The sequence below is a fragment of the Crassostrea angulata genome, chromosome 10 (assembly GCF_025612915.1).
Source record: "Crassostrea angulata isolate pt1a10 chromosome 10, ASM2561291v2, whole genome shotgun sequence".
In the NCBI taxonomy this organism is placed as follows: domain Eukaryota; kingdom Metazoa; phylum Mollusca; class Bivalvia; order Ostreida; family Ostreidae; genus Magallana; species Magallana angulata.
This window is the reverse complement of record NC_069120.1, coordinates 25,200,979-25,213,788: the sequence shown is the minus strand read 5'-3', so window position 1 is coordinate 25,213,788 and position 12,810 is coordinate 25,200,979. Positions and strand designations below refer to the sequence as shown.

Genomic DNA, 12,810 nt, shown 5'->3' with positions numbered 1-12,810 from the left:
CAATCATGCATAAGAATCCATTGTGTTATAGAAAAAGAAGGCATTCAATTCTGAACATTCTTGATATCCAACAAATTTGTGTAAAATCCGATTACCGAGTATGTTCCATATAAACCGTCTGCATACCTACTTCATCGCAGATAAATGAGAAAACTTCATCAATTACAGAAGATTTAATGAGAGGTTTACAAACACAAGATAATGTAATTAAATGGAATTAGGCTACTTTTAATTGTACTACAGTACACCATAGGGCTAAAACATGCGTATTTCTGTGGATTCTAGAAATCCAGAATCCTGGACACCCAAAGAACATAAATAATATAATCTACACGGAGTTCAAGTCAAATAATATACATCTGGTGTCTTCTTCTGATATTTACATGGTTATGAACTTCATAACATGGGCGGAACTTCGACTGGTGGATTTAATAGTCAAGAGAATTCACTAGCTGATAAAATGACATACTTTACAATACAGCTGATAGTCAGTCACTGGTAAATTATCACAACATAAATAGATTATAGTCCGATTATACTACTTTATTAAAGACTACTTGTAATAGAGCCCAGAAAACTCCAGTTCTCAACCTGGCCTATAGGTCTTTTACACATGACAATCTTGCAACACAGACAAGACATAACAGAAAAAAATCTCCAACGAAATCCCACCATCTTATAACCCTCTAGATTAATCTTCCAGGAAGAAATCAAAACGAAACAGAAACACAACCAAAAACATTAGTAAGACATCAAATCAGATTTACTTCTCCTTTTTTTAAAAAGTATTTTGACAAACACATAAGCTCGACCATTTAGAATATTTCTGCAAGATCGTATTTTGTACATGATGAATGAAAAATAAACAGCACTCCTAGATCTGATGAAATTCACTCTCCCCACTGAATGTCTGGGTTACATCTTACAAGTCAACAAAAGTCACTCGAGTCGGTGCTCAGGCCTCGAAGTCCAGACCGAGACCCAGCTGGTGTCCACCGGCGTTGAAGTTCTTGCCGTCTACAAGGGCGGACAGAGTAAGCTTCACTCCTGTGTCGAAAGAAAAAAAAATTCACAATAATGTGAAACATGGTACATTTTCATGGATAGTTATAACTTTGGAAAAAAAATTGTATATACAATATATTTTTTAAAATTACAAAGTTTAATTTTGTAATTAATTTTAATGGAGATATTGCACAAATTAGTAAGATTTGTTACACAGCTTGATAGAGTTGCATGCCCAAGGCAACTGTGTAACAGCCTCTTATTCTTGATTGAATGATTTAAATTTTGTCGGGGTAGAATTGCTGGAACCTTATGTCAAAAGCCTAGTTACACAGTGATTGGTCCAATGATTATTCAATCAAGATCATTAGATGTACAATTCATTAGACTCTTGCTGGCAAACACACTTTATCATGGGCATATAAATGGAAATCCATAGACAGTAGAGTGAAATCCTGCAACAATATTCCTAAATAGAGGGAGGATAGTTTCTATCTGACATCATTATGTTTTGTCCCACCCTGTGTAACGTACGTACCATCTCTAAGTTTAGTTGTATATCCTAATCCTACTCGACTGTTGCTGTCTACCTTGGCCTGTTTGAAATAAAGTCACAATGATCAAAACAATACATACGGCAACTCGAATAAAATCTGTATATTGTGTATATATTAATATAAATAACTATCTGTATATTCTTAAATAACAGAATAATTCCTCAGATCTCAATACACTAATTTTAAATCTTGTTTTAACTTGTATTCTTATTGCATCATAAAATTAACATCTGACATAATCTTCCATATTTGCATTGGTTTTATACATAATTACACGAAACTTGACTTACAGAGACTGATGAATCACTGTCGATCTTGTACTTGGTGCCCAGTTCCAAGGCGGTGCTCTTGGCTGAGGACCAAGAGAGCTTCACTCCTCCTTCAAGATCTTTCCTAATCTTGTGGTAGATGGAGCCACAGTACTCTGCTCCGTCATTGCTTTAAAACAAAAAATTAGAATAAAATTTAAAATTCCCAGATTGTCATCCATTTACAGATACATATGACTATTAGTCTAGGACTATTACCGATGCATGTACAATTTTTATGGAGCAATAAATGACATTCATTACACAAAACGGTGGTCTTGAGATTTCTTTTATACTCACACATTGGTGTGAATGGTAAAGTCGCTGGCTTCATAACCTACTGCAAAGTTATTCTTTGTTAGCTTGGATTTGGAAGTGTCAAAGGACATCTGATAACCTCCGAGCCAGCCCTTGTAGCTATATAAAGGAAAAAGAGTTTGGTTTGTATTTATTATCATTTTAAATAATTTGCTTTTTATTCTTTAATATGGCATAGGCATTATGAATAAACTAGGAAACTGAAATTGTGGTAGTTTTAATTACCCTAAGACAGCAGCTGCGTTGATGGTTGGTCCAGCAAACACAAAGTCAACATCACAACCAAGATTCAAGTAATCCATCTTGTAGCTGGTTTTGATTTTTCCACTCTTGGTTCTGTAAGTAAATAACATAATGATATGAACATGTTTAAGCTTTGTTACAAGAGATGGACAGTGGTATAAATTATCCAATGCACCAACTTAAATGAGATATCTATTCAGTTTTTGCAATATTGAATGTGTATCTCATTCAACTTTTGGTATTTTTTTTTTTCTTTCTAAATTTCACTTTCATATTGATGCATAAATGGACTTCTAAGCATAGCAATGTTCCATATCTTTACCCAGTTTGGGGAGCGAAGGATGTGTTGAATTCCAGTTTCAATCCTTTCACGAGCTGATCCTCAATGGCAATTTCTGTAAACAGCACATTGCTGGTATTCCATTTCTCCTTGAATGTAAGACCTAAGTAAGACACAACAACAAAACATCAAGCACAAGTAAGACTAAAACTATCAAAATCATAGATAAAACATGATATCAATAAATTTCAACACTGTTGAAATTCAGTTACATACCTAAATCGGAATATTTGTATTTGGTTTCTAAGCTTCCACTGATGATTCCTTTGTCACTGTGACTGCCTGTTGTGGTAAATTCTACCCCACTGTCTGTCTTGGTTTTTGCCTCCAGCTTCCACTCTCCATAGTCTGAAAACAGTCATCATCACAATTATTCTTTTAGCGCTGTGTACTAAACTTACACAAAAACAGAGGTTTCTTCATTTCAATTTTGTCAGAATTTTTCATCGATGAAAAATACATCATTACGTACTGTATCCCTTGCTGAAGATATCTTTTGCTGCCTTTCCAAGATCACCATATGTTGGGGGAGCCATCGCGTCTAAAATGTATAAAATAATATAATCATAAATGACGCGAGAATTACTTATTTTACAGAAATGAGGTTTTAGCAGTATTTGAAGTACCTCACAGGTATTTAGTGATGTCTTTGTATGAGAGAAAGAATCTTGTGTTCAAAACGGTTACTAGTAAACTGTAAATATGTAAATAAATGATAAGTAAGTTGATGTATTCTTCAACTATTCATTTATCTTGTTTGTTTTCTTGTATTGGTATCTTTTATTGGCACTATTTAAAAACAAAAATTTTCGTGCCAACTTCCCTTGATTTTAAGTTGGAAACATTTGGTATTAGCATACATTTGGACATGGTGACCTACATGTAGCTATTTAACCTTTGACCTGAAAATCTATTGCAGTTATTAATCTGCCATGGTTGACTTTTTGTATGGGTCAACTGATGTCCCAAATATTGTTTAAACAAAAGCTGACATGCTGATGAGTAAAAGATTTGGGTTTTAATGCCTATGGTCATCTGACCTAAAAAAATTTGACTTATTTGAATGAACTTAATTTTGTGATATTGACTTTTGTGTTTTCACTTGACAAGTTATGTACCATATTGACCATTTAAAAGAAAATTACATTTAACTGAAGGTTAAACTATAGTCTGTCCCAAGATATTTTTGCCGCATATTTTCTTAAATTATTCAATATTTATAAATACTTCTTGGTTCAGACGATGTTCATTCAATAGTATGAAAAAATCCCAAGATTTCCCCTTTGAAACGCCCCCTCTAGCTTGTCGGGTATCAGTACACGGCTAAAAATAAAAAGTCTACGAGGTTTTTCCATTGCCAAGGAGATGAAGACGCCCGGATGATAACGTCGAAAAATTGCGCGAGGTGTCACGAGTATTTCCGAATGGAGAAAAGATGTCAACATTCCCCATTATAAATCTCCGTAGGAAATCTGTTTTTGTTCCTGTGAATTTTTACGAGGGAAAAATGATAATGTGTGAATGAAGTTATCTTGGGAATTTTCCCTTTCATCGATTTTAATTGCACTTCAGTCACAGGTATGTGTATTTTTATTAAAAACCGTTCAAATATGCAGCATAAATATCTAGGGACAGACTATAATGATTTTGAAAGAATTAATGAATAGATCTAGCAATCCTTAATGCGTTTCCTATATGCAAATTCATATGCGGCATATGCCATGACATCATCTTGTATTTACTTCTCATTCCTCAGTTATACCGTTTTGTAATATAAGAACACAAAGAATCAAGCACAAATCATAAAAGTGAAAGTACAACCAGGGAATTTCCACATCATGTGCTTGCCAAGAAAATGCTCTACAGTAACGTTGCATCTCGAGACTTGATTGAAAGAGCAGGCCGATTGAAGAAATGATTTGAGAACTCTGTTAACTCTTTCTCCAATAAATGAAACAATAATTTTACATCAGAATATTAATTAACATATATCCTTGATAAGACAAGGATAAGGTGGGTCGGCATCCTGATCAAGATTAAGCAACTAGCAAGACTGTATTTCAAGCATTAAATATTAGACCAGTCGAAGGAGTTTACAAAATAATTATTATATTAAAACATTACTGTGTCTCTGTTGACATTTCTTACAAAAACAAGTATATGTATTCCTACTTTGCATTTCGGTAGGACACAGGGTCAATACTAAATGACATGCATTCAATATATTTTAAGTCAAATTATCAAGTATTTTACTGTATTTTATAGTTATAGAAAGTGTCTATCTGAAACAGGGCACTAAACAATGAATCGTGATCTATCAACAGCGCTTCAGCAAATACCTTCTTTGTACTTACAAGTCTGTCAAGTGAGATGCAACCGTTCTTGATCGGGAACACACGCTGAAGGTCACAATCTTCTTTTCCGGTAGTCTCGCAGAATATCCGTAATCATACATATTATTCTTATAAAATAACTTCACCCCGATTTTGATATCATGTAAAATTAAAGAAAAGTATCTGTATTGAATAAATACTATATAGTACTCATAGATTTTTTTTCAATGATAAATATTCAGCCCGTAAATATATGATCTATCTAATTACCGCAATGAAGAGAGACCTTAATTTCCAGAAGAAAGCCGAGACGTGGATAGTACATATAGATAATTGCTACAAATAAAATAATAAATTTATATAAAATTTAGCTAGGTGAAGGTTGAACATACGTTTAAATATGAATTTAAAATTCAAAATAGTTCGTAAGCGATTGAAATGAGAAAAAACTATTATAACAACTTGAGGATACATATGTAAAAATAATGTACCGAAATTTTAAAACATGTTAAAATAACTATACATAGGACTAATTCTACCTTTTTTTAAAGAATGATTTTTTTTTTGGGGGGGGGGGGGTTTGTGGGGGTTTGTGTTTTTGTTTTTTTTGTTGTTGTTGTTTTTTTTTTTTGCTTTTTGTTTTTGTTTTTTTTTTTTTATTTCGCAAACAGAGCAACAACAATGAGATTATAGAAAAAAATACATAACCCACGTCCGTTAGTGCCCAGCTGGATCGTGTTGATTTTTTTTCTGCAATGTCGCTATCTTCATACATGTAGTCCGAATGAATCATACAAAATAGCATTATACTGTTTATCTTTCTTAAAAAGTTGTTAAATTAATCCGATGATAAAGTAGATAATTAAAAGTAACTAAATTGTTGTCAATGTAAATACAGTAACCAATTTTTCCTATAAAGGGAATTTGAGTTTTATATCCACATGATTATTTCCTTCATTCAGTGATTTTTGCTGAAGATTTGATCAATTGATAAACTGGTTAGAATTGGATCATGTAGATTTCCGCCCTGTCAGTTTCTGTAGAACTATGATTCTCAATTGCATTCGGTTTGCTTAAAAATAGAGAATTAAAAAACATTCATATCAAATTATTAATTTTTCAATGTGCCAGACATTGCTGAACTACATGTACGAAGGCTTAATATTTACCGTATGGTGTTGAACTTTAGAGCAGCAAAAATGATAGATCGATTTATTAGAAAACTACATTTTGTAATCAAAAGAAATTGGACTAAAAACAAAAGACATAAAGATGACAATTTATTTGAGATTCCAAAGGTATAGATTCATAATAAGAACTTTGAATATACTAGTATTCATGCAATGTTGATGGTTTCCAAAGTTTCACAATGCTATATAACTTTTGCCAGATGTCACTTTACTTTTCTCTATTTCGCTCAGTTTGTCTTTCTTTTTCTCCCTAATTTTCTGTCTCTATTTTCTCAAAAAGAAACTCTCTCAGATACAGTAATATTTTTTTTAACTAAAGACGATTTTTAAAAGCTGATTTATAGATATAAAATGTACCATGAATCTGAAAAAGTTAAATAGTTGTCACACAGAAAGCATTCAATCCCCTAAAATCCCATTTGGAATAATTACCTCTAATTAATTCTACCCTCCCCCCCCCCTCCACCCCATTCCAAAGGCCTTTGCTGCATGTATCACTACAAAGCGTTAATTAAAAATAAATCAATAGAAAGGGATATCTTATATGTAGTGCCCCCCCCCCCCCCCCCAATTTTAGATTTATAACTAACCCCAATTCTTGAAAATCAAAGAATGAGTCCGTAAGCACATCTGAATCATTAAATAAAAAAAAGAGACACTGATTCATGGTTTTAAAAATGATGGATAGGGGTCTTATTTGACTTAGTAGAGATTCTTTTGGAAGTCGAGCTATTGCAATGAAATCGTAAAGTGTACGTAAACCTATAAGTACATTACAAAACCCATTAATCTAAACGCAATTTAGATAATTTTAGTTGTAGTACACAATATACGAGATGTGATCTATTTTGTTTGTACAGCATTTTGCATAGATTTAGTATTTTGAGTATGTCTTTGAGTAATATCAATAGCTTACTCGGAAAATCGCCGTATTGTACTCGGTCGGAGTATGAGCATGAAAATGAAAACCTTGAGTAAGATTTGGAACACGAGTACAATTTGAAGCATAAGTTTGTACTCAAGAAAGTTTTATAATCTCAGGGTCTGATCTAGCCTAGTTTCTGATGCCTTCCAATCGTGCATGCACAACTCTTGCCACTGACTATTATATTCACCAGGCTGGGGAGACCCTGCGACTACTCAGTAGCTAGAAAAGCAAGATCTAGGATAGCTCCCGAGCCCTTCCAATTGGGCAGGCACTTCGGAAGGCTTCATTGAAAACCGGGTACACGTGGTCAGTGAACACTACTCGATCACTACGCTGGGGACACAACGATCGGTGAACACTACTCACTGAGCTAGGGACACCTGTTCTAGCATAGCTCCCGAGGCCTTCCGATTGGACAAGCAGTTCGGAATGCTTCGATAACAAGGGTACGCATGGTCGGTGAACACTACTCACTAGGCTAGGGACACCTCGATCAGTGAACACTACTCACTGGGCTAGGGAGCCTCTACCATAGCTCCCGAGGCCTTCCGATTGAGCAAGCTCTTCGGAAGGCTTCGTGGACCAGGGTGTACTTGGTCGGTGAACACTACTCACTAGGCTAGGGACACCTCGATCTGTGAACATTACTTACTGGGCTACGATAGCTCGCAAGGCCTTCCAATTGAGCAAGCTCTTCGAAAGGTTTCGGGGACCAGGGTATACTTTGTCAGTGAACACTACTCACTAGGCTAGGGACACCTCGATCGGTGAACACTACTCACTGGGCTACGACGGCTCGCGAGGCCTTCCGATTGAGCAAGCATTTCGGAAAGCTTCGGGAAACAGGGTACACATGGTCGGTGAACACTACTCACTAGGCTGGGACACCACGATTGGTGAACACTACTTACTGGGCTATGGAGCCTGATCTACCATAGCTCCCGAGGCCTTCCGATTGAGCAAGCTCTTCGGAAGGTTTCGGGGACCAAGGTGTACTTGGTCGGTAAACACTACTCACTAGGCAAGGGACAGCTTGATCGGTGATCACTACTCACTTGGTTACGATAGCTCGCGAGGCCTTCCGAGTAGGCAAGCATTTCGGAAAGCTTCGGGAACCAGGGTACACATGGTCGGTGAACACTACTCACTAGGCTGGGACACCACGATTGGTGAACACTACTCACTGGGCTAGGGAGTCTGATCTACCATAGCTCCCGAGGCCTTCCGATTTAGCAAGCTCTTCGGAAGGTTTCGGGGACCAGGGTATACATGGTCGGTGAACACTACTCACTAGGCTGGGACACCACGATTGGTGAACACTACTCACTTGGCTATGGAGCCTGATCTACCATAGCTCCCGAGGCCTTCCGATTTAGCAAGCTCTTCGGAAGGTTTCGGGGACCAGGGTATACATGGTCGGTGAACACTACTCACTAGGCTGGGACACCACGATTGGTGAACACTACTCACTTGGCTATGGAGCCTGATCTACCATAGCTCCCGAGGCCTTCCGATTGAGCAAGCTCTTCGGAAGGTTTCGGGGACCAGGGTATACTTGGTCGGTGAACACTACTCACTAGGTTAGAGACACATCGATCGGTGAACACTACTCACTGGGCTACAACAGCTCGCGAGGCCTTCCGAGTAGGCAAGCCTTTCGGAAAGCTTCGGGAACCAGGGTACACATAGTCGGTGAACACTACTCACTTGGCTACGACAGCTCGCGAGGCCTTTCGAGTAGGTAAGCCTTTCGGAAAGCTTCGGGAACCAGGGTACACATGGTCGGTGAACACTACTCACTAGGCTGGGACACCACGATTGGTGAACACTACTCACTGGGCTAGGGAGTCTGATCTACCATAGCTCCCGAGGCTTTCTGATTGAGCAAGCTCTTCGGACGGTTTCGGGGACCAGGGTATACTTGGTCGGTGAACACTACTCACTAGGCTAGGGACACCTCGATCGGTGAACACTACTCACTAGGCTACGACAGCTCGCGAGGCCTTCCGAGTAGGCAAGCATTTCGGAAAGCTTCGGAAACCAGGGTACACTTGGTCAGTGAACACTTCTCACTAGGCTGGCGACACCCCAGCGGTGAACATAACTCACTGGGAACGCCTGATCAGGCATAGCTCCGGAGGCCTTCCGATATGCAAACACTTTGGTAGGCTTCAGGAACCAGGGCACGCTTTCTTCTTCGTGAACACTTCTCACTAGGCTGGGGACACCCCAATCAGTGATCACTTATTACTTTGTCATACTCAAGATACGAAAGATTTCTGTCAGATGAATGCCGCATATATTGACTATTGAGTGACAGATTATCAAAAACGGATACGGGTACAAGCCGCTAAGCAGGGGCCCGTAACATAAAGCATGCTAAGATTTTGACTTAAGAAGGGTCATAAGTAGTTCTTCAATAAGTCGATATGCTGAAATGAGGCAATCGTCGTCTTTAAAATCGCTGAAGGTTTTTCTGTCTTCGAACGTCCTTTTTTTTAATTTCAGCTAAAGTTTCGCGAGTTTATATATGCTGTTACTTTTCAATTGTAAACCGACTATTACATGCTTACAACCTATTCAGCAGCCCACTTGCATACTACTGGTTTATGAAAATGTTACAGATCATTACGACCACTGTTAATATTTATATAAATCAAATCAAAATTTTTATATTGGTGAATATTAATATATTGATTCTGTGTATAAATATCATAATGTGTTTAATACTTTGTAATCATATGCTGAATTGAAATAATTAACAATAAAACTTCTAAATATGTTAAAACAATACTTAAGACATACTTAAGTCACCTCTACCGGCCGCCTAAGTTTTGGATAAACACTCTTCTAGTTACTGACTTAAAGAGGTTCGTTCCTCTGTTTTTTGGTAGCCATTTTGGGTCACCTCTATTTTGGATATTATGCATCATATATTGATTCTACTCATGAATTCATATTCTATAATGCTAATTAAACTATTTTCAATAAAAAAGTAAAGGAAAAATTACATATTTACAGAGTTTAGTATGGGACTATATTTTGTGGCGGAAGGTTTTTAAGAAGAAAATGAACATTTTTTATAACTCAGTTGCTTTAGAGTACCGTCACTTTAACTTCCTTATTTTCAGTGCAAACATTTCCTGATAGTTTGCATTAGGATATCTTCATTTCGTTATGAAAAACATATTTTGACAATTTTTTCAATATTTCTATCGACACATTTTGGCAAATTTAACTTACATTTCATAAAAGTCAGGAAAAAAAGAATCCCAATTTCATGCCATATCTCAAATTTTACATAATAGACCCATACTTTTGGTTTTAGTTTCTGAAATTTGAAGATTTTTCTGACAAGTTTATCATAATTTGAGAAAAAGTTTGAGACTTTTAAATAAAAATTTTTCATGTTGAATCGGTAATGGATAAAAACAGCATTTTATTAGTGCAAAAAGGTCAAAATATCAATAAGGTGAAGAAATTGCAACATTTTTCTTTATGATAATTTTTATTTTATTTATTTTAAATAGTTTCTTTTTGTTTTTGATGCCATAGTTCATTCCAATAATAAAATATAGAGGGAAAAGCGATTTATGTGCCATCTACACATTCAGTGCAGAAAGGTCATATTAAATACACCGTAGCGCCAAATGAAGCATATAGACCCAAAAATTTTGTTTTGAATTTTGGTTAAGCTATGTGTGTAGATTTTTAAAAAATACTTTAGAAAAAAAACTTTAAGACTTTTGATCGCAGGCCCCAACGTCCTTAAGTCTCAGAATGTACATAAGTCCTACTTCAGGATGACGTTTACTCAGAATTATGAAAAAAAAAAATCCACTGATGATAATGAAAAACCAACTATTGTGTGTTATAGAACTTACATGGTAGTGTTAATCTTCAGTTTCAAAAACGTAGGTCAATTACCTACTTTTTGAGTTAATGGCCATTGAATATTTTTTGAAAATTTAAGAAAAATCCATAAAAATTTTACACTATGATTGAGATTTTCTTAATTGTGAAAATAATAGGAATTGCTTAACTATTTAACAAATGAAATACAGTTTATGAATGGTTGTGACATTAAATAGATACAAAGCATTAAGTTTTCATTCACATTTTTTATAGATATTCTAGTCCGAATTTCCTCTATCAGTTTTCAAATTACAACCCATTTTTGATTCAATATAATAAAAAACTGAATGATGATAATGCTAAAACATTAAAAGTTTTAAACTAAGTATATCGACCTTTCTCTGCTGGCATAAAACTTATATGAGGTCAATGATAAGATATATGGTGTCTTTTATAATTTTTTAAGCATTCTTCAATATTTTTGTAGTGTGTGCCATACAATTATCTAAACGAAAAAGCAAGATAAAACCAACAGAAAATATGCAAAATTATATTGACTAACAAATAAAACCTTAACTTTAAATATTATAGTACTATATACCAAAAATATTTCTGTGGAAAACAAAATCTGAAAAATTTATTCCGAATTTCCTCTGTTTTGCTAAAAGTCAAACCTTGTCAGAGCCTAATTCCATAATTTAGTAAAAATATCGATTGTTATATCGATAATAATTCATTTCATAAACACTCTTTGTATTTAAAACAAATTTTACTCATGAAATTAAACTTTTTAACAATCCGGATTTTAAAACTCAAACCCTGAGTCACGGGCCCTGGAAGTTATTGTAAATATATTGCATGTGCATGTATAAAAAAGTAAGGGTAGGACACTCTTTTTGGGGCGAAATCGGGTTTGACGAAGTCTGGGCGTTCCTCAAACGAAATTTCGCGATAAATTGTTCAAGTATACTTTACTTACGACATATGTATACATTCGTTCCGCGCCAATGCTGTTACGTCGAAGAAAAAGGTGTTTTTATACATCCAAGTGCCTAAGAATTTCGCTAGACTGGTTTACATCCGGTTTAATCGCAGTGAATCGAAAGATAAGTTCTGATTGGTTAATAATAAAATAAATCTGCTCGTCAATAAGGTGGCGAAACTGATAACAATTTATGGTGAGTATGTATCAAATGTTTGAAAGGAGTTATGCATATAAATACCGGGTAGTTTGACCTTTCAACAATGAAATGCGAGAATAATGAAGAAGATTGACAAATATCGAGAAGAAATTAAAGAATTTATTTCATTATTGACCAATCAGAACTTACCTTTCGATTTCCCTTTGGATTCACTGCGATTAAACCGGATGTAAACCAGTCTAGCGAAATTCTTAGGCACTTGGATGTATAAAAACACCTTTTTCTTCGACGTAACAGCATTGGAGCGGAACGAATGTATACATATGTCGTAAGTAAAGTATACTTGAACAATTTATCGCGAAATTTCGTTTGAGGAACGCCCAGACTTCGTCAAACCCGATTTCGCCCCAAAAAGAGTGTCCTACCCTTACTTTTTTATACATGCACATGCAATATATTTACAATAACTTCCAGGGCCCGTGCCCTGAGTAAACAACTTTTATAGACTTATGTACTCTTTATGTTACGAGTGCCAGGTGCTAAAACATTTCCCAAATTCAATAAAAGACAATTTGAGCAATGTCTCTGACT

General features: G+C 35.7%; 1 protein-coding gene across 1 annotated transcript; it reads right to left on the bottom strand.

The window, feature by feature from the left end:
• Positions 1-745: 745 nt before the first annotated feature.
• LOC128164728 (voltage-dependent anion-selective channel protein 2-like) lies at positions 746-5,260 on the bottom strand. Its single transcript, XM_052828724.1, has 9 exons — positions 5,126-5,260; positions 3,244-3,312; positions 2,988-3,119; positions 2,754-2,874; positions 2,414-2,524; positions 2,171-2,287; positions 1,853-2,000; positions 1,544-1,601; positions 746-1,047 (listed from the first exon to the last, which is right to left on the bottom strand). The coding sequence occupies exons 2-9, from the start codon at positions 3,305-3,307 to the stop codon at positions 956-958; spliced, it is 843 nt and encodes a 280-aa protein (XP_052684684.1). The 5' UTR covers positions 3,308-3,312; positions 5,126-5,260; the 3' UTR covers positions 746-955.
• Positions 5,261-12,810: the final 7,550 nt, after the last annotated feature.